The 21,963-nt window shown below is 39.2% G+C and overlaps 1 protein-coding gene across 10 annotated transcripts in view; it reads right to left on the bottom strand.

Annotated features, from left to right (window-relative positions):
* Positions 1–21,963, bottom strand: part of REPS1 (RALBP1 associated Eps domain containing 1) — a 102,327-nt gene that overhangs the window by 63,666 nt on the left and 16,698 nt on the right. For 9 of the 10 annotated variants that reach the window (XM_054021655.1, XM_054021647.1, XM_054021649.1 and 6 more), the window contains exons 2-4: positions 21,523–21,646; positions 15,806–16,002; positions 3,317–3,470 (exon numbers count right to left, since the gene is read on the bottom strand). In XM_054021655.1, coding sequence (XP_053877630.1) covers positions 3,317–3,470; positions 15,806–16,002; positions 21,523–21,646 — 475 coding nt within the window. Of the gene's footprint in view, positions 1–3,316; positions 3,471–15,805; positions 16,003–20,525; positions 20,977–21,522; positions 21,647–21,963 lie in introns of those variants that run through there. The other variant, XM_054021656.1, reaches the window with a different exon arrangement.

The following is a 21,963-nucleotide window of genomic DNA, read 5'->3' as shown; positions in this document are numbered from 1 at the left end:
GTAGTACAGGGACACAGGCAATGACTTGTTCCCTGCAAAAAGGTAACACTAATAATTAGTCCTAAATATCAAGAGAATCCTCTCTAAATCCTAGCATTTGACACACTGGACTTATACCTAGAGAGACCTGGATCACCTGTCTGGATTACAAGTGAAAATATTGTGGTCTCATCTTTAAACCCTCTTGGAATTTTTGGAACATAACAGAAAAGTGACTCAATTTGACATAGTTAGCTGATTATTCAAGAGAGACTCAAGACTGAAACAGGAAGGGAATCTCCAAGGTTAGGACTAAGGTTTATTGGAAGAGCTGGATTTGGAATTTTGCAGAGCACTGGCCAACACCATCATGCTAGCCTGTTCTATTAGACTCTCACTTAAATAAGAGTATGATCACCACTTCTCTCACACACACACACACACACACACACACACACCCCTTGTGCGTGTAAAGCACAGCTATGATTCATACCAAGGCACTAGTTGGGTCAAGAAAAGTCTTTCCACTCTGAATCAGGATGGACATGGGTTGCCCTGAGCTACAACAGAATATTAAAACCTATTCTAGCTAGAAACTAGAGATAGGAGATAGCATTAGCAATACAGATAATCCCGCTGCAATGAACAATTTTGAATATGATAAACAGCGTTTCAGTGTAGGAAATATCTGGAGGAAATGACAAAAGACAGAATTTAAGAGGACTGAGTTTTTGGTCTAATTCTGACAGCTTTTTAGAGTCAGTAAGTTAATTCACTGAATAAGCATCACCCGAATATTTTTGCCAGAACTGACTGATTAATATGTAATTCTGCAGCAAACTACTGTAGTTATGAAAAATGGATGAAGAGCAAGTTACTGACGAATGCCTGGAGTCCACAGCTTTGAAAACTGCAAGACAGCCACCAGAAAAAGCTCATCTGCATTTGAGCCTGTAAGAATCTATAAAAAGCAACAGAGGGTCCTGTGGCACCTTTGAGACTAACAGAAGTACTGGGAGCATAAGCTTTCGTGGGTAAGAACCTCACTTCTTCAGATGCAAGATGACTTGCATCTGAAGAAGTGAGGTTCTTACCCACGAAAGCTTATGCTCCCAGTACTTCTGTTAGTCTCAAAGGTGCCACAGGACCCTCTGTTGCTTTTTACAGATTCAGACTAACACGGCTACCCCTCTGATGTAAGAATCTAGGTTCTCAAGTATTCTACTATGTGCAGGGGTGAAGATGGAAGTCAATTTATCCATTAAAAATTGCAAATTAGCTAGAACTTTTACAACAGTTTGACTAAATCTATTCTGTGGTACTCAAATGTATGGCATGTGCACAAAGAAGAAACTGTATGATCTTTGTATCAGATAATGTATAAGCATGCCTAACTACTAGGGCATGATACTTGTTGGGACAACATCATTGGCACAACCCTCTGCATATGATCTAAGCTTTCTATATGTCCCTGAAAATAAAAACAAAATTGTAGTCTTTTCTTAGGACTTGACAGCTCAAGAAAATACCTTCAACCAATTCTCTCATAAGAAGCTCCTGGGTCCTCAAAGTATGGTCGTGACTACAATAAAGGATGTACTGAAAAATAGTGGGCCAATTATAATACACCTTACTAATCATAAGTATTCAAATTAAATATAAAAAAATAATCCAAATGCTAATTTAAAATATAATATATTGTAACAAGAAATAATACTAAAAGCAGAAGTGTAACCTGAATTAAGATTTACTTAGAAGTAGAAAACCTGGGAACAGTAGGGGGAGGAGAAAAAAAAAAAAGGAACTTGTAGAAACACTGGGATCAGACACGGTATTTCTTTACTATTCAAAAAGTAACAATTAACACAGGCCCACAGGATGTACCAGCACACAGAGTATCAAACTATTAGTCCACCATAACATAACTCAAACCACAAGACCCTAAGAATGTGGATCTTAAATATACACAAGTTCTAGAGAAAGTAAAAACTCAAAGTATTAAGTGTATCAGTTTTGAAAAAAATCTGACAAGTTCATTTAACCTACTCTAAGAAAGAAAAGCACAGTTCAAAACATACAGTATAGTAGTGTTATTGCTTTCCCCTCAAGCTGCATTTTTACACAGTGATAGGGAAGATTACCGCTAGTTTCAGGAACATTACTCCTGGGGGAAATTCTCCGCCACTGGAAACATGCAGAAGTCATGTCCCCTCTTTGCCCCAGATGTTTTTTTCCCCCCGCTGCAGAATACAGTTCTGCTGGAGAGGCGCTGCAATTACACCTTTTGCCCACCAGGGGCTGCTGGGTTGGGGTGTCAGACTGGGGTTCAGAAGGGCCAGTAGGGGGGACAAACTGAGGCCTAGGCTCAGAAGCTAGTGACAGCATTGAGGCAGGGGCTGAATGGGAGGGGAGCTGCAGGGCCACATGGGTACTGGGGGGTGCGGGACCACATGGGGATTGGAGGCAGATGTGCCTGACTGAATGGGAGAGGCTAGCGGTCAGCCAGGGTCTGCACTGGGGAGATTCCCTAACTCTCTAATAATACTCCTCCCCCAAATTCTTGTTTCATACTTGTCCCACCCACACTCAACAACACTACAGGTTCACCTCTAGGCTCCTTCCCGCTCAGTCATCTCCTCTGTTACCCTTGTCTCCCCCCAAGCCTTTGCACTGCTTTTGCGGGGTGCAGGAAATCAATTTCTGGGTTGTAGTTTAAATGAATTACTCCAAGTTGTGCATTAATATGCCTAGTAAGGAATCTATTTGTCAAAAAAAAAAAAAAAAAAAAAAATTTCTTGAATCTTTTTATTTTTTTGGCCTGTATTGTTACAGACATACTTGCTGACAGGTATTTTGAAATAAATTAAAGTAATTGAAACTGGCATTATTATATTGTGTTATTTTGACAAATAAAATATGCAGAATTTTAAAATATTATCTGCAAAATTTTTGTTTTTTGGTACAGAATTCCCCCAGGAGTAGAACAGGTCAGTTTTATATTGCTATAAATATATTTTAGGGACACATGCAACTGTTCCATCCTCTCCCTCCTGCCACATTTTTTGGCATTTTCCACATCAGACTTACGCAATGAGCCTGCCACAGCCGTGCTGCAGATCATGCAGTTTTGGCAGGCACCAATTTAACAGAGTGAACTGCAATTGAGCTGCACTTGTTAATTGTGTAGAGAGATGCTTCATATTCCTGTTCTTTTTCTGCTACTTATTCTGTCCATACTGAAAATGTAAATCTAAGCTGACCTAAACTTTCAGCTTTTCTTTTTTTAAAATCCCACAACGTCAGGCAACACTTGAAGGAGAACATAAGACATTTATACCTGGCTGTGCTTCACTAAATGGAGCCCAAAAAGGCCCAGGTCCAGCAAGAGGTCGTTCATTATTCCCTCCGCTGGGATGGCGGTTGTGCTTCCTCCATGTATGTGGAGAGGTTGGTGGGGATTGCTGTGGTGAAACAACTGGAGATGTGGACTCCTAATAAAACAAAGGAACTTTTAAAAATTCTTGTACTAGATCACTAAAATCATAAAAACCTATCGAAAAACCATTATTTCTAAAAACAACTGTTCAATAGATTTAAAATGTTCCTTTTTTGGAACAGGGAAGATTTTAATATTTATAACAGTGACAGAACAGCAGGAGTGAGGCACAGTATAATTGACAAATATATGGCATATATTTTCCTGCCACCCAGAAGTGCAAATCCATCATAATCTGGACTCTCAGCATTCTTGAGGGACAACAATGGGGCCAAATTACACTGTTTTTGCAAATATATGAATATGAAAGACTAGGTGTTCATAAAGCTCTTTCACTTGTGACAGAAGCTGCATTTGAACCCAGGTCTCAAAAGATGAAAGGTTACTAACTGCATAACCCACTATTCCACCTAGCCCATACCAAATGAGTTATATTCAAGCAGTTAACCCCATTTCAAAAGCAAGTTAGAGGTAAACATATCATTTTAAATTAGTAGGCTACCGATATTTAACTTATTGAAATAATTGCATCTGAATGTTTTTAAACAAAAAGAAAAGTGTGACTCCATCTAGAACACAGCTCACTATTGATCACACCCATATAGCGGCTATGACATCAGAATGCTTGTGAAGGAAAGTTTTATCCTGCCCAGAACACAAGTGTGTTCACAGCTCAGTTCCCACTGAACAAGGACAGGAATAGAGGATCACATGTGTAATCCCTACGTGAAGTCAGGTTTTCTAAACAAACATTGTCAAGTTGCTCCCTTTCTCCAAAAAGTATCACGCAGAAAATTGAAAAACATGCTCTCTACAGCTGTCTTTCCATTAAACAAATCTCCGAACTCTAACTAAACTATCTAGAAGGCCTTTGTTAATGAATCCAACAAGAGCCTTATATACAAATAGTATCACCTGTACTTATGACTATAGTAGTTTAAAACAGCACACAACCTGTCGCAGGAAACAGTATGCTACAGAAGTTATTTACTCCCCGATATCTTGAAAAACAGCATAGAAAAAACTGGAAATACCCTTTAAATCATTCTTCAAGAAATGAGGAAGATTTTTATTAATTAAGAATGGTGTTTCCATATTAACTAGCCCATACAGCTACAAACGAGGTTCAACCTCCCATGTAGCCAGTTTAAAGGAGAGCTGGCAAACAAAAGAGTGCTGTTCCCTATTTCTTTTTGATCTATAAACATAATCAACACTATAATGACATCAAAGAAAGGTGAATCGGGTCTCCCAGAGAGCAAAAAGCTTAAACATCAGTACCTGATTGCAGTATAAGACAACTGCACACTTTGAGGCACTTTATATACTAAATAGGCAATAAAAGTCACAAGTTTTCTTTTTCCTCTACAGTTCACCCTTAAGGCAGCAAAATTAATGTTGACTAGATACATAAGCTACCTTTCCCAGAACTCTAAGAATGTACTTAAGGGTATACTAAAACAGCTCAGGTCGCTTCAGGAAAAAAAAAAAAAACATCCAAGAAAATTTCACCCAGAAATTAAAGCAGGGCAAGCATTTAAGAAATAGTTTATCAACTACTGTTAAACCTGATGTTTGGTAGCCCAGCTTCAAGATTGAATGTCTAGACTAGACTGAGCTCTATTGTATGTGGGTGAATTATTAGACTATCCTAGTCTCAGGCACTACCTTTTTCATCTTGCCAAAAATTCATAAACCAGTATGCTGAGAGAGTTTAATATTCTACAGTTATACAATTGATGGTGCAAGAATCCCAGACACTTCCCATTCCTCAACACAGGTTTCAATCTACATATGATAATTTCACAACAGATTCTAAACCAAAACCTTTAGGGCCATGATTCATTAAATTCTAAGCTGCTTGTTACAAACGGTCTCATCCCTTTTCCTCTGGTTTCTGTGCCCACTGGGTTACAGATAGGCCCAAGGTATTCTGCAGTTATGTTTGTGGTTGCAAGGGAGGCCTGCTATTTAATATCTCAGTTGTATCTTCACTATGAGTTAAAAAAATAACTTCCAAAGAAACATGGAAGAAAGGATAGTCAGTGGGAATCTACAGTGATAGTGTATTTAGAAAACGCCAGTTCAGTTACTGGTAAGTGAGCTTCCTTCTACACAATGAAATTTTGTAGTTTTTTGTATGCTTTTTTTTTTTAAAGTAAAATTCAGAAGGAGGCCTGAGATGGTAAATCTCTGAAGGACCACCTCCAGCATAACCCCGGCCACAAATTATGGAAATTTTTAGCAAAAAAATGATTCAGCTACAGGTGAAAAAAGATTGATAATTTCTCTAACAACTGGAGCCTTATTCACCTTGTGTGGGCTTCTTGCCTGATGGGTAACAGATGTGTATGTACAGTAGGCTCTTTTCCTAGTTGGATAATTGGGGCAAGGATTACCTCCCTTTTGGGCTTCCTTCCCCCCTCCTCCAAAATCCCACAAACGACAGAATTCTTATAAGGTTTGGTCCTGCCCAGAGAAGAACTTGTGGACATCTTGGGATCTAAACTATGGAACCTCCCTCATCATCTAAGTGAGGTCTAGATAGGATAAATAAAAACAGATACATTTAAAAAAATCAGATTAATTTAAATTTGATTTTTTAAAAATTTATATTAAGTCAATTTTTCTTTTTAAAAATAAACCTGTTAATTAAACTTGAAATTATGACAAAAAGCAGCAACTGTGGTTCTTCAAGATGTGTCCCCATCTGGGTTCTCCACTTCAGGTGCACATGCGCGCCATGCACCTATGATTGAAGATTTTCATTAGTAGTATCCATTCATCCTGCGCATGCACTGCTGATATCCTTGTGCTCCGCACTGAGGCTATATGAGGCTACATGGGCAAACTGCCCTCAGTTCCTTCTCCAACACTGAGCCTCAGAAGGAAGCCTGGAAGCAGAGAGGAAGGAGAGCAGGTAATGGAGCACCCATAGGGGAACATCTCAAAAAACCAGTTACTGCACAGGGTGAATAATTTCTTTGTCAGGTGACTCCCACGCAGTACCTCCCTAAGGAGGAAGAGGAAGCTTCAGAATTGAGTTCAGAACAGAGAAAAGAAGGAGAAAGTAAATAAGGAAGTGTTATTTACTCCTCATAATAGAAGACCTAGGGGGTCACAAAATGAAATTAATAGGCAGCAGGTTTAAAACAAACAAAAGTATTTCTTCACACTGCGCACAGTAAACGTGTGGAACACTTTGCCAGAGGATGTTGTAAAGGGCAAGACTATTACAGCATTCAAAAAATAACTACATAAGTTCATGGAGGATAGGTCCATCAACGGTTATCAGAGGATAGGGACACCATCCCTACCCACCCTGCCTGTTTGCTTGAGCCTGGGAAATGGGCAACAGGGAATGGATCACTTGATTGCCTATTTTGTTTATTCCCTTTGAAGCACCTGGCACTGGCCAATGTCAAACAGGATACCAGGCTATATGGACCTTTGGTCTGACCCAGTATGGCTGTTCTTAGGTACTGTCATCTGCCTCATCAGATCTAAAAGCATCAGCTAAGGCATAGTGTCTGGAGAAGGTATGTACTGAAGATCATGTGGCAGCTCTGTGGATCTCAGCAACTGGGACACTTAAGTAGAGCCATAGATGTAGATTGTGACCTTGTCAAATAAGCTGACATCCCAGCAGGAGTTGTAATGCTGGCTTAATACACTCCAAAATCCATTTTTCATAGTCTTTGGATAGAAATTGCAGACAGATCTGAAAGTTCTGCTAACAAAACAAACAGTCTAAGACTAAACCATTTTGTATATCTCCTATCTAGATAGGGAACTAGATGTCAGGATGGTGTTAGAGTATGGAGTGTGGTCTCCAGGTTGGAATAATGTGGTTTTGGAAAGAAAACTCCTAGGTAAATGACTGATACAGATTAAACTCAGAAGATACTTTAGGAAAAAACCTGAAGTCTGGTTGTAAGGAAACTCTGTCCTTGTAGAATACTGTGAAAGGAGGGTCTGTCATTAAGGCCCCAATCTCTCCAACTCTGTAGCTCTGTCCTCACTGGTATCGAAGGAGCTCCTCGCCTCTATGGTACCAAGCCTTGAGAACAGAGTGTCTGAGGCTGCTGACCTGGTTGAGCAGCTAAGCCTTTTTGAGGTGGGTGAGCTCTTTTTAGGATCTTTAAAAGTCCGAGGCTTTCCCCTTTCTAGGAAGGTGTTGCAATGAAGTCATAGGGGCACTAGAGACCTCCGGAGACTGATGGACAGGGGTTTTTCCTGACACGAATCCAAAGCAGAGCAAAAGGAGAACTTCATTAACAGCTACAGCTTGGTTTCCTGGTTATTTTGTGCCCTGAATTTGAGGGCCAAACAGAAGTTGCACTTCTGTGGGATGTGCAACTCTCCTAAGCAGCAAACACACTTAGAGTGCGCATCACTGACTGGGGACAGCCTCTCTACATGAAGAGATATTTAAACCTTGGTGAACTGGAAATGCCTGTGTCAGCGAGATTTCCGTGGAGGAAATAAAAATCTTTTCAGCAACCAATAACTAACTACAACTAACAAAGTGAGCCCTAGTCGACACTACAAAAACATATGTCCTTATAACTACGTTGCTCAGAGGTGTGGAAAATCCACACCCCCAAACAATGTAGTGATATCGACATAGCACTGTATACATCAGGAGTTATGTCTATGGGAAGGCTTCTCCTATTGACATTGTGGCCTGGTCCCCACTTAGTCCGGACTTCGGACTAAGGTACGCAAATTCAGCTACGTTAATAACGTAGCTGAATTCGAAGTACCTTAGTCCGGACTTACCGCGGTCCAGACGCGGCTGGAAGTCTCCCCCCGTCGACGCCGCGTACTCCTCTCGGCGAGCTGGAGTACCGGCGCCGACTGTGAGCACTTCCGGGATCGATCCCAGAACATCGATGGCGTGCCGCCGGACCAGCCGGTAAGTGAAGACTAGGCCAGTGACACCTTGGGGAGGTGGAATACCTATGCCGACAGGAGAAGCTCTCCTGATGGCATAGTGCTACAGCAGCGCAGCTGCACTGATGCAACACTAAGTTTAGACAAGCCCTAAGTAGAACAAACTTTGCATGAGGAATGCACATGCGGACATGATAAATTCTGTGGCAGGCCGATGCAGTGGAGAAGGAACTGAGAGCAGGTTGCCCATGCAGCCTGACATCGCCTTACTGCTGGGCACGATTATCAGCAGCACATGCGTGGGCCAAACAGACAGTGATAATAAAAATCTCCAAAGGTGGGGTGCATGGGGCACATGCACACCTGAAGTGGAGCATCCATAGGGACACTACTCAAACAAGAACCTACATTAAGGCCTAAACTTATAAATTATTAAAATCAAATAAAAATATGCTGTATCAGTGAATTAAATGGTGCTGCCTTTTTAATCACACAGAATTTTGGGGGGGAGGAATGTAACTTCTTAGGTCTCCTCAAAATTTCTAAATATATCAATCTTATTATTTTCAGTCTTTATACTTTCCAAACATACGTACTTTTAGTTTCTTCTGCAGAAAAACTTTTGGTTTCGGTTTAGCTGGAAGTGCAGATTATTTTCTACATGTGGATTACTTCATTCAAAGCTCAGAAACCAACTGGGAGTTGAAAAAGCAAGAACACTTGTTTTCTTGGGAAAGGATGAGTTTAATTCTAAAAACCTGAAGGAATGGGGCCAGGTATGTCAAAGGTATTTAGGGTCTTAAAGATGCAAATAGGTGCTTTATTATTTTCAAAAGCACCTTTCCTGCTTAGGTTCCTACTCCCATAGAGTTCTACTGGAGTTAGGCACCTAACCTGCTTGGGCACTTTTGAAAATCCTACTAAGCACCAAAATGCCTTTGAAAATCTGGCCCAGGTGACCAGAAACCGTCAATTCACTAACTTTAATAATTTCCTTTGTTTAATAAATTAGTTTTGAAGGCAAAATTTGTTTTGATAAAACTTGTTTTTCTTATGCATCCAGAATGTTTAAGGTAATTTTATTTAATAAATAGGGCTCTCAAACAATTACAAAAATAATTGCAGTTAATCGCAGGTTTAAGCGCACTGTTAAATAACAGAATACCAATTTAAAATTATAAATATTTTTCGATTTTTTTCCCCTACATTTTCAAATATGTTTATTTCAATTACCACACAATACAAAGTGCACAGTGCTCACTTTATATTAGTTTTGATTAAAAATATTTGTATTGTAAAAAAAGATAATAGTATTTTTCAATTCACTTCACGCAAGTACTGTAGTGAAATCTCTATCCTGAAAGTGCAAATTATACATGTAGAATTTTTTTTTTAAATAACTACTCAAAACAAAATACTTAAAATTTTAGGGCCTACAATTCCACTCAGTCCTACTTTTTGTTCAGCCAATTGCTAAAACGGTTCTCAACCAGGGGTACGCCTGAGGGAATGCAGAGGTCTTCCAGGGGGTACATCTAGATATCTGCCTAGTTTTACAACAGGCTAAATAAAAAGTACTAGCAAAGACAGTACAAACTAAGATTTCATACAATGACTTGTTTATACTGCTCTATGTACTATACACTGAAACAGAAGTACAATATTTATATTCCAATTGATTTATTTTATAATGTAAAAGTGAGCAATTTTTAGTAATAGTGTGCTGTAACACCTTTGTATTTTTAGGTCTGATTTTGTAAGCAAGTAGTTTTTAAGTGAGGTGAAACTTGGGGGTACCCAAGACAAATTAGACTCCTGAAAGGGGTACAGTAGTCTGGAAAGGTTGAGAGCCACTGTACTAAGACAAACAACTTTGTTTACATTTACTGGTGATAATGTTTGCTGCCTGCTTCTTATTTACAATGTCACCTGAAAGTGAGAACACCTGGGTTCTGCTTGATAACAATCCAAAGCAGTGCACCTTCATTTTCATCATCTGAGTCAGATGCCACCCGCAGAAGGTGGATTTCCTTTTTTGGTGGTTCAGATTCTGTAGTTTCCACATCTGAGTGTTGCTCTTTAAGACTTTGACAGCATATTTTCCACGACTTGTCCCTCTCAGATTTTGGGCAGCACTTTAGTTTCTTAAACCTTGGATCGAGTGCTGTAGCAATCTTTAGAAATCTCATATTGGTACCTCCCTTGCGTTTCGTCATATCTGCAGCGAAAGAGTTCTTAAATCTAACAACATATGCTTGGTCATCATCTGAGACTGCCATAATACGAAATACATGGTAGAAAGTGGGTAAAACCACAGAGCAGGAAACATACAATTCTCCCCAAGGAGTTCAGTCACAAATTTAATTAACACTTTTTTTTTTTAAATTAGCGTCATCAGCATGGAATCATGTCCTCTGGAAGGCTGGTCAAAGCATGAAGGAGCATACAAATGTTTAGCATATCCAGCATGTAAAATACCTTGCAATGCCTGCTACAACAGTGTCATGTGAACACCTGTTCTCATTTTCAGGTGACATTGTAAATAAGTGGGCAGCATTATCTCCCATAAATGTAAACACATTTATTTGTCTTAGCTGAACAAAAAGTAGAACTGAGTGGACTCGTAGGCGCTAAAATTTTACACTGTTTTGTTTTTGAGTGCAGTTATGTAAAAAACATTCTACATTTGTAAGTTGCACTTTCATGATAAAGAGATTGCACTACTGTACTTGTACTGAGGTGAATTGGAAAATTATATTTTTGATTACAAATATTTGAACTGTAAAAAAATAGTAAGTGAGCACTGTACACTTTGTATTTTGTGTTGTAATTGAAATCAATATATTTGAAAATGTGGAAAACATTCAAAAATATTTAGAATACCAATTTAAATTGGTATGCTATTATTAACAGTGCAATTAAAACTGTGAATAATCGTGCCTTTTTAATCTAATTTGTGTTTTAATTGCTTGAGTTAACTGCAATTGACAGCCCTACTAAAACAATTTTAAAATACTTTTGTATCTTTAATTAAATTCCGAATTTCCATCTGCATACAGTTTGACACAAATCAAATAAAATCATCTAGTAAATAAAGCATGGCATTCACCATATTAAAAAATTTAAAAAAGTAAAAATCTAAATAAAAGTACACTAAGCTACATAATTGGATTTATTGATACACATTTATTTAAGCAAACAGCTAACAAGCAGTATTCAATTTAGCACCCAGGGCTGGCTGCAAATCAACGTGCTTCCATTGTTATTACCAACCAAATGATAATGAACTAGGGATGTAAAATATTAAATGGTAAACTGGTAAGTATTAGTCCTATCGTTAACCCACCCTAACCATTAACCCCCTGCGTGCAGGTGTCAAACTGGTTCTCCTGCAGCAGAGACCGGCCCCAGCTCCAGCCCCACACCAGCCAGCTGACCCCAGCCCCCTTATCTGGGATTGGTAAATCTGATCAATCCACCTCTAGGCGGCCACAACAGTGGTAGGGTATTGCCAGGCCCATAGGCACCAACTCCATGGGTGTTCCACTGGTGGCCCAGCGCCTCCTGCAGATCAGCTGTTCCGCGGCATGCAGGAGGTGCTGGGGAGGAGAAGGGAGGAGCGAGGGCAGGGCGCGCTCGGGGGAGGTGACTGAATGGGGGCAGGGGAAGGCGAGGCCTTGGAGGAAGGGGTAGTGTGGGGGCAGGGCCTGGGGCAGAGCACTCCCCCCCCCCCCCGCACATTAGAAAGCCAGTGCCTATGGCCAGACCTTCAGAGTAGACACGACAGTCTTTCATTAGTTAAAGCTATTACAAAAAGTGCTTTTTTTTGCAATTAGTTCTTATTGAAATGCCAAGAGTTTTGACCAGGTCCATTAATTAGCAAAGCCATTGTTAGTCTCCAAAACCCAAGTGAGTGTTCCTTCATTTCCTGAAAGACCCTGCTATGATCTGATTATGAAGAAAAAACACCAGAGTTATCTACAGAATGCTCAGAATTTTCATGAAGCTCCCCAGTCACCTATCCCCCCCCCTTCCTCCTCTAAAATATTAACTCAGGCAGGGTAGCTTCCAGCAGATTAGGAGTCTGTGCTGTCTTTCTGGACTTTGGAGACAAATTAAGTGACTCAACATGTCCTGCATCTTGGACAAGACACGAAAAGAATTCTGAGCAAGAAGATACTGGGGCCACATAAGTCACTTGCCCCACAGAAATTAATTTGATAAAAAGGATCATGAGGAAAAACAGTCTCCAACCAGCCAGACAATGCCTAGACGGCTACTCAAATCTTAATGGGTGAAATCAGAACCAAGGAGAGAAGTCTCAAAGAACTACACATCTGCCCTTCAGATCACAACTTGATATTCAAACTTGAAAAGCCACATCTGGAATACAGATTTACAGAGCAGCTCACTTATCCCAATACTAACAGGTTCAAAGGACAACTAGATTTTTACAGAAATAAGACTAGTACTTTTGAATAGGACACCCAACCCCAGACTGACTGTTTCTCTAAATCAAGAGAATGTCCAATATCACTTTACAAACCTAAAGCCCTCCTGAGACCACATATAACTGCCAATGGTGTACCAGATCAGACAGCAACTTCACTACCAAACTCCAGGAACTCTCAAAACCAATCCACTTGAGGGCAACATTTACTAGTCTGATCTTAGAGAGATTACACCAAAATAGATGCAAATCAAACATGGAATACCAGCAAGTCACTGAAAACAGCTCTAAGTGCTAGGATTGTTTCTCCTCTAAGAAGCCACTTCCTCAGATCATCTCCCTGCTTTGTTCCTTGTTCAATAAGGATGTCCATCAATGGAACAGAGGACTGTTTATATTCTAATGAGAGCTCTTCATACTGATCCACTACAGGGGATCATTAGGGATCAGATCTGTAGAAAAATATATAGGTTTCAGCCTCTGGGATTCTTAGGAACAAGTCCTTGAGGCCTTCATCAAAAGAACAACCTTTAATCATTTGGCTCTACTTCCTCCTCAAGGTGAATGAATACTGCACAAGGCTGAATGCCCTTTAAAGGCATTGCTCTACAAATAGCAGGGATACTACACATGTTAATCAGCTGCCAGTATCTAACCACAATGTAAGAGGTGTACCTTCTAAAGGCGAAGCACCTCTGCATCTACCAATCAGGCCACCAACTATATTAACAGAAAAACCCACTTGTAGGTAGGGTAATATAGTGACACAGTTACTAAAAGCTATCAAGAACACCAGAAAGAGGGAAGAAACTTGGAATGGATGTTCCAAAGTTGTGCTGGGAAAAGAATAGCCCCATTTATAACCACTGTTTGGAACCACAATTGGTGTGCAAGATCCTAATGTTACACTGTCATCTAATGCAAATTTGTTGTAGGGATCTGCAGAAACACTTTCCCAAAAGAAAATCCTTTATTATTTGGGACATAGAGCATACAACAGTAATCCATACATTGTCCTTTATCTGTGGCAGAGCTTCCACATATGTTAAGAGTTGTACACATGGACATACCATATGATCAAGAAACTCAACTTGTACATTTCATGACCATACAATATTTAATTTGAATATTTTAAAAGAAAGACATACTTTGAAAGCCAGTAATTATAATTTTACTAGACATTAAGTTCCTTTCACTAGGACTTGAAGGCACAAAACACTTGGGTTTATGATTTTAAAGTAACTGACAACTTGATAGGTCTTAGATCAGAAACTGCAGCTGCTATTAAAGAGTAAATAAAGAAACCAGACACCATAATTGGGGTGGTGGACACAAATGCTATCTCAGCCAAACCAAGAAAAATGACAGGTTAGGTCCATTAAGAAGGTTATACCCATCCACAGGAGCAACATGCAGGAGAAGATCTTAGATTCTTCATTCCTTAATGGGGAGGCACTCTCTAGGGGGCTGCTTTACACCTATCTGTCCAGAGTTCCAGGAAAGATAGGATCATAATGGCCAAACTATCTTCTACAATGCCAGTGCTGCTTGCCCTGCTCCTTTTATCACACACTGCTCCCACTTTGAAAGCCACACTGCTGCACACAGACTGTAAGCTGCTCTATAGCCAACGTACCCCCAAGTTTCTGGATAGCATGTCTCATCCCTACTTTCTGTGGATGTCTCAACTCCCCTGATGGAGCCCAGGAGAAACAGGGCCGGCTCCAGCATTTCTGCCGCCCCAAGCAAAAAAAAAAAAAAAAAAAAAGCCGAGATCGGTGGCAGCAGTTCAGGGGCAGGTCCTTCGCTCCTAGAGGGAGTGAGGGACCTCCTGCCCCCGAATTTACTGGTTGTGTTCTAAAAAATGATCAAAATACTAATGAAAAAAGGCCACTTGAATAAACACCAATGTCTTTTTTGTTCTTATGCAAAAGAATCAGGAGCTCTAGTTACATTCTTGCAGTGATCTTCACCAAGAATTCACCCATGCTTGCTTTTACTGAAGTGGAATAAAAGTCACTGAAAGTGTTACACTCATTCCCTCAAAAACGAAAACCAGATGTTGAAATAAGATGAATTCATTAAGTAACACATTTAACTGTAGAATCTGATTAGTATTTATGATGTTGGCAAAGTTCTGGTTCTCATCTGTTGATTTAATCTATAAATCAGAGTGCTAAGCTATTGAATAGTAAGGTACAGATAAATACATTCCAAGGAAAGGTTAGAGCACCTGTTTCTTAAACAGTGTTGCATTTTTAAGGGAACGAGGAGGGGAATTATTTCTAACCCCCCCTCCATCTCCCCTCCCCCTCAAAAAAAGAATTGCTGGCTTGTCTTTGAGACAATAAATTTATATCTAGATAATTTATGTTTAATACATTACAAATTGGTTCATAGTCAAAAAATGGACATGTGTGAAGCCTGATTGCTTGGGTGTGTATAAATATATACTTTAACTAGAAGTGTAGAAATTTTGGAAGTACATCTGCAGATCCTGTGAAAGGACATTAAATGTCACCATTTGGGATCTAGGCAGATTTTAAATGTTTAGAAGCTTAGCTTGATTGGAAATAATTAAGAGTTGTAGTATCAGTTATGAACTTAAACACTATATAGTTTCTTTTAGAAGAGAACGAACTTACATAAACCAAACCAAGCTATCATTTGACCCCTCACAATAAGCCATAACCCTCATTCTCCCTTCCCACTCAATACTTTGTCAGTTATCATTACTAATATTTCCAGACTTAGATTTTAAGCATGTCTGGGCAGAAAACCTGTCTCACACCTCAGGTACCACACACATTTACAAGCACTGCATAACTAAAATAAATAATAATTAAGTTTTCATATATTTAGTAACACTTGCATGAATTTTTTTTAAAGAATCTAATCCAAAACAATAGTGTAGTAACACTAGTGGGACCCACATCACTGTGAGGCACCATACCTCGAATAAAAGTCACTTAAGTTTTAGTTACCTGTTGATCTGTTGATGTACGTTGCTGGACTGCATCATGGCTCACAGAGCCTTTTTTCACTTGAACCCGGCCAGGTGGGGGAGGAATTACACCTGAATATGGGGTTGAGTTATCAGCATCTGAAGAATACAAGGCTGTGTGTCTCAATTCCTGTTCATTCTTTGGACCAACAAATCTGGGTAGAGGGAGGTCCTTTACTGTTAAAACAATGATATATATTAAGAGTAAAGGATATTTTTTATTATACAAAAGAAGAATACTTAAAAATGACTAGTTTAAAATCTAGTTCTATATTAAAAGATACTATGGAATTTCATATCTGTTGTCTCTCCATGACATACATATTGAGTTTGGTGCAATATACAAGCAAATGAATCCCGAGATTTTTTTTTTTTTTTTTTGGCTCATGCTACACCACTGTAAAATTCTACATCACACATCCTGTTTGTTACACCTATGGAACCACACAGTTTTCTATAGGGTTCCATGAATGCAAGATGACCGTTTGGTTTTGCAATTGTGACTTAGAATTCAGCTCATTCTTGCATAGCTATATAGGCATGTTAATTATACTTTCTATTACAGTTTTGCTTACTGTATAAATTTGATCCATCACAAGTTCCAGGCATGCTTGAAAAGTTCTTAAAAGTCTTTGCACTTAGGGTGCTTCATCTATAGATCTAGAAGTTAAAAACTTCACTAAAGCATTTAGATATAACAATGTATACAGGGAGTAAAGAAGTGGTGCTTTTTTTATCTTCACAGTAGAAACCATAATTCAGCCTTTATTTCTCAAGACTTAGCTAAATATTGCATAAACACATTTATTACTCACCCACTTTAATCTTGTTTCATCTTTTCTACATAAGTAGCTAATAAGCTATTTTACAGATACTACCAAGGGATGTTCAGTTACAGTCAGACTTAGCAGTAATTTCATTATAAACCCATTTTTGAAGTCTACACATGCAACTTTACCAAGCTAAGAGATACACAGCTTTACTCTGTCTCCCCCGGAATAAATTTTGTTTCTCAGAGTGTGAGAAATCATCTCAAATAGCTCTGCCATCCCTCTGAACCCTGACCTGTAAATGGCCTTCCTAGTCCACTACCAGTGAAGTCAAACTGTGCAATTTGTTGTATAGCTTACTTGTAAAAAAATTTTGAAGAACATACACACATTTGCAATCAACTCATTTATGAGGTAGTTATCTAATTTTATGTGGATTAATTTTTCTGATTCTTATAGCTATTTTATTATATAAAAATTAAATATACTGGTACTATTGAGAGTCATTAAAAGTAAGTGAAATTCTTCATACAATTTGTTAGTTATTATGTAAACTAATTTTTGTTTTGCTAAAGACTGAACATTAAACATTCAAGCAATCTATATTTGAATATTACCCTTTAATAAAATTATTAAAACATTATGTATTCAAATATAACCAAGGAACAACCCCACAGTTTAGTAACTAGCATAATATGCTAACAGGAACACCAGAGTTCAAGCAAAACCTTTCACATTCTCACTTATGCGTGGACTCAGCATACTAAGAACAGCATGTTGATCTCAGTGTTAAGGTAGGGTGTGACCCACACTGAAAAAAATACCGTTTTAAGCTTCAAATACTTCTCTTCAAACTTCCTCCCACCCTCACCTTGCCTTCATCCACAAGAGCAAAGAAATTCAGTGTAAGATGACTTTGTCCTTTGATGCTGCAATACTTAGGGTTTGCATGCTCATTTAGAAGCCCCTATAATATCTACATAACTAATCTCTAGTTAATTTTTATTTTTGCAGGAAACTGTTTCCCACACCACAGTAACAGAACAAACAAGTGACATGCATTCACAGTGATCATCTGCTCATTTTATAATTCCCAATTAGATAGTTATCCATGAAAATGTCTTTCCAAATTAAGTAGCAACCCAAAATTTACTTTGATATTTCCAGCATAGTAATTAAAGCAATATGAGTATTGTCATTTTATACAGCTATTTCAGAGCCATATTTTACATGTCCACAAGTGCTTAACTATAAGTCTGTTTCGATCTCTCTCTGAACTAATCAATCAGCTGAGACAAGAGTTATGTTTGGAAGACACTAACACTAAGTACTCCAAACTTACCCAAATCAACTGTAGCTCAAGACTTGAAAAACCCACTCACACAGGCCAAAATGGACATATTAAATAGGAGAGTTGACAGACAGGGACAGAGGCTGGTGCAGCACACAGAGGTGAGGCTGACCAGCAGGCAAAGTCAGGAAAAGAGACTGCCGGATGGTGGAAGAGGTCTCTCCTCCCATTCGGCAGTTCATGTACAGGGGGACAGGGGGGAGACGGGGAGGAAAAGAAGTGGGCTCAATAGCACCTTCAGCTAGAGAAAGGCAACATGGAGGAGCAGAGAATGAGATGAATGAGTGAGAAAGTGAAAGGGGAAAATGAGGAAAAGAGAAAATGTGAAAAGAAATAAAAGAGAATAAGAAAGGATAGTTCGTGAAAAGAGGATGAGGAAGGTGGGTGGGAATAAGGCGATAAAAGTGGAGGAGAATGTCTTCAGAGGATGTAAGCTCTATGAGAGTTATTGGTTTTGCACAGAGAAAAAAATTAAGGGAACATCCGTCCCCGCACTTAGGTTACGTCTACACTTAAAACACTGTAGTGGCTCAGCTGTCAGCGTAGGGAATCGACCTTCCTGAGAAGCTAAGCAGTATCTAGATCAAAGGAAGAATTCTTCCATTGACCTAGGACTGTCTACACTGGAGGCCTGGTTGGATTTCACCCTCCTGAGACACATAGTTAAGCCAACTTAATTTTCTAGTTTAGACCAGACTTTAGACTCAGTGCAGGTCAGCAGATAACCATGGTGTGGAGATGGTTGACAGCACAACTATTTTTTACACTGGTGAGTTATTGGGTTGGATAAGTTTTTCAAGACCTCCTGTAACCCATGATTTTCTTTAGCTGGCTCAAACAACTCCTAAACAATTAAAAATATTTACAGTGTTTCTGACATGTATGAACCAATGCAATACATTCTATTAGAGAGCTGCAAAGGCAGTTTATTAATTTACATTAGCTTTTTTGGGTGTTTGGGAAATAATCCCCTTGGACACAATCTTTAGTTTGTTTTCTCCCAAAAAGGAGAGGTGGTATATTTCCTCTTTATTTCTTTCAGAGTAGCAGCCGTGTTAGTCTGTATCCACAAAAAGAAGAACAGGAGTACTTGTGGCACCTTAGAGACTAATAAATTTGTTAGTCTAAGGTGCCACAAGTACTCCTGTTCTTCTTTATTTCTTGCTATTGTAAATGTCCTTTTCACTGGGAAGTCTCCTTTCAATAAGCATCTCATTTAATACTAAAAAAGCATTTCATAGTAACGACCAAAACAATTCAAGTTATCTGAAAACTAAAAAGAAGCCAGGTATCTAACCACCTTTGTCAGGTTTCAGTATGGTACATTCATCTCAGCATTAGCACCATGTATTTTATTTTACCATGTATTAACTAAGTTGAGCAGTTTGTTCTTCCCCAATTCCCTGCTAATACCATCAGTGGTGTTCTTAATAAATGCAAGAGATTTATGTTCTTGAAAGGCCACTTAATTATTTGGGACACCCAGAGGAATAGCTAAAGGTGGAAAATTAATTACAATTAACAAATAGTGGCATGACCAAGCCAGCATCTTAGGCAGAGAAAAACTGATTCATGGCCTTACCATCTGCTACTTCCAATACTGCTCCTTTCCACTACTTACAAGAGCACGTGCAGTAAAAGTGTACATATATTTTTGTGCAGACACATATAAGTAATCATTTACATATTTACTGTTAAAATCAATCTGAATTTAACTAGAATAGCAATTATTTTGTCAAATATTTCATCCCAACAAATTTTGGTTTCAGGTTCACCACCTTACAAGTTTGTGTATATCCTTACCAAAAAGAATATTTTTGCCTGCCATTAATTAGGAGCATATATGGATTCTATTATGGCCACATGGAACCTACAGCCATGGAATTTGCCAGGGAAGTCACCCAATCATAACACTGTGTTCCAGTCTAAGACCAATACAGAACTCTTAACTCAAAGAGATAATAGCTACGATGGCTTTACGCCACTGCTGCACCTTCCCAGAACCTCAGCTGCTCTGCAGCCCCCAGGTTAGTATAGGACAGCATGAGAGATTGCCAAATGGGCTACAGCACTGCTTGGAATCACCTCATCACTGGGCGCAGCACTGCAACCCCACCCCTAACATGCCCCTCCCAGCACACCACCTATGCCAGGGCTTGTGAGAGGATCCTCAGAAGGCAGCCTGACAGTCATCTACTACAATGCCTGCGTATGGAGAGTCCAGGCCTGGCTATACACAGTGCTTATAGAGCCCTTTTACACCACTTCATCCCTTTTACTGCATCAGGTTTTCACCACAGAATCTTATCTTAAGACATCATAAGAAAGTTTGCTCTAGCCCCCCTGGTTGAGAAACCCTCAAACACATGAGTCAAGTCAGATGCCAGCTGAGTATGCAATAGCTCTGGAGCAGAAGACATCTCATTCATCTCAATCAAGACTCTGAATTCAATGATTCTGTGGCTATGGAATATGGCATTATACCTATCCCGGAAAGAGGTTGGGGAACGCAGATCAACCTTACTTTAAATCTGAGAAAACTAGAAAAAAAAAATCTAAGTGATATTCTGCAAGATTACCTTTCTTCAAGTTCTCATGGACTCCATTCTCATTGTTCCTTCTTTCAAGATTCTCCATACCAATTTTTAGGATTACATCTTGCTCCTGATCCCAACTGCTTGATTTTGGTCTGCAGATTCATTATATCAGCACTCTCACCTACTTGATTCAAACTGCAGTCTCATCTAGTCAGTCACATCTAATTTTATTTAGACACAGCACCAGGAGCTTGAAGTGACTATCAATTCCGAGTCTTGAGCTCTGTCAGGTCTTTTATATTGTTTTTGCAGCAGGAAGGGAGATCTTCTCTCTGCTTTCAGGGAGTCCTGTCTCCTGGAAGTTGAGATGAATCCTCCTGAAGTATCAGACTGCAATTTTACTTCATAAAATGAATAAGGGTTTGATTCCTTTGGGAGTAGTTGCTGAATTCTTGCTGGATGATTTACAAGTTCAGATGGAGAGTCTGGAGACCTGATGGAAATGAATTCTGTAGCTACCTATTTGGAGTTGGAAGTTGAACGTGCCATCCCCAGCAAGTGCCCCTACAGATAGTTTTGAATAGCTGGCTGTGTCAATACTAGTAAATTTAACTTTAATCCCATTACATTATCTGCTACTTTCACCACTCAACTCTGACAAATAGAGCAAGTTACACCACCTAGATGACCATGGGAATTGGCATTCACAAAAAGGTTCTCTTTCACTCTGCATACCTTGCAATAAGTTAGTTTAGTACTTTAGAACAGTTCAACTGTTTTGAAGACTCCAGGTCCCTAGATTAACTTTATCCCCTTTACTAGCTAAGATCCAGTTGTATCTATATAAATATGCTTTAAGTTTTGGTTTATCCCAAACTCCCCTTCACACTTTTTTTCAGTATGTGTAAGTGAGCAATATACTAGAGTAACTGAGACCATACCACAATAGTTCAGATTATAATAGATTAATCTGAGAGCCAACTGCAATAAATGTCACTAACCCGCTCAATAGTGTTTAAGCATTATTTTCTAGATTTACCTGTATTTAAACTTTCCACTCTTAGAGGGAGACCTGACTGGGCCACAGCAACAAGTTTCAAAGCAATATAGAACTGACTTCTTCCAAAATATCCAAGTCTTGTTGCACCACAAAGTTCCATAATCTGTAAGAGAACAAATATTAGTATTTATGAGAGGCAAATCAAAATGCCAGATATTTTATCAGAAAAAGCAGCCACCTTTAAGTACAGACATAACACAGAACTCTTAAGGTGGTAAATTTGTCAATGGCAATGCTTTGCCTTAACTAGTCTTGTCTTAATTTTTTGGCAACAGTGGGTCATAAGTAGGGTCCCTGTTTTCTGGAAATTGTGGCTATTATCATGTTTGTTCCCCACAATGACTCTTCATTTCCGAAGTCACCATTCAAAGGGGGAGGGAGGTGGTGGCGGCACAAGGGCAGAGGTGACGTGTGGGTATG

Source organism: Malaclemys terrapin, chromosome 3, assembly GCF_027887155.1.
Source record: "Malaclemys terrapin pileata isolate rMalTer1 chromosome 3, rMalTer1.hap1, whole genome shotgun sequence".
Classification (NCBI taxonomy): domain Eukaryota; kingdom Metazoa; phylum Chordata; order Testudines; family Emydidae; genus Malaclemys; species Malaclemys terrapin.
Note: the sequence above shows the minus strand (reverse complement) of the source record. Positions and strands in the feature narration are given on the sequence as shown.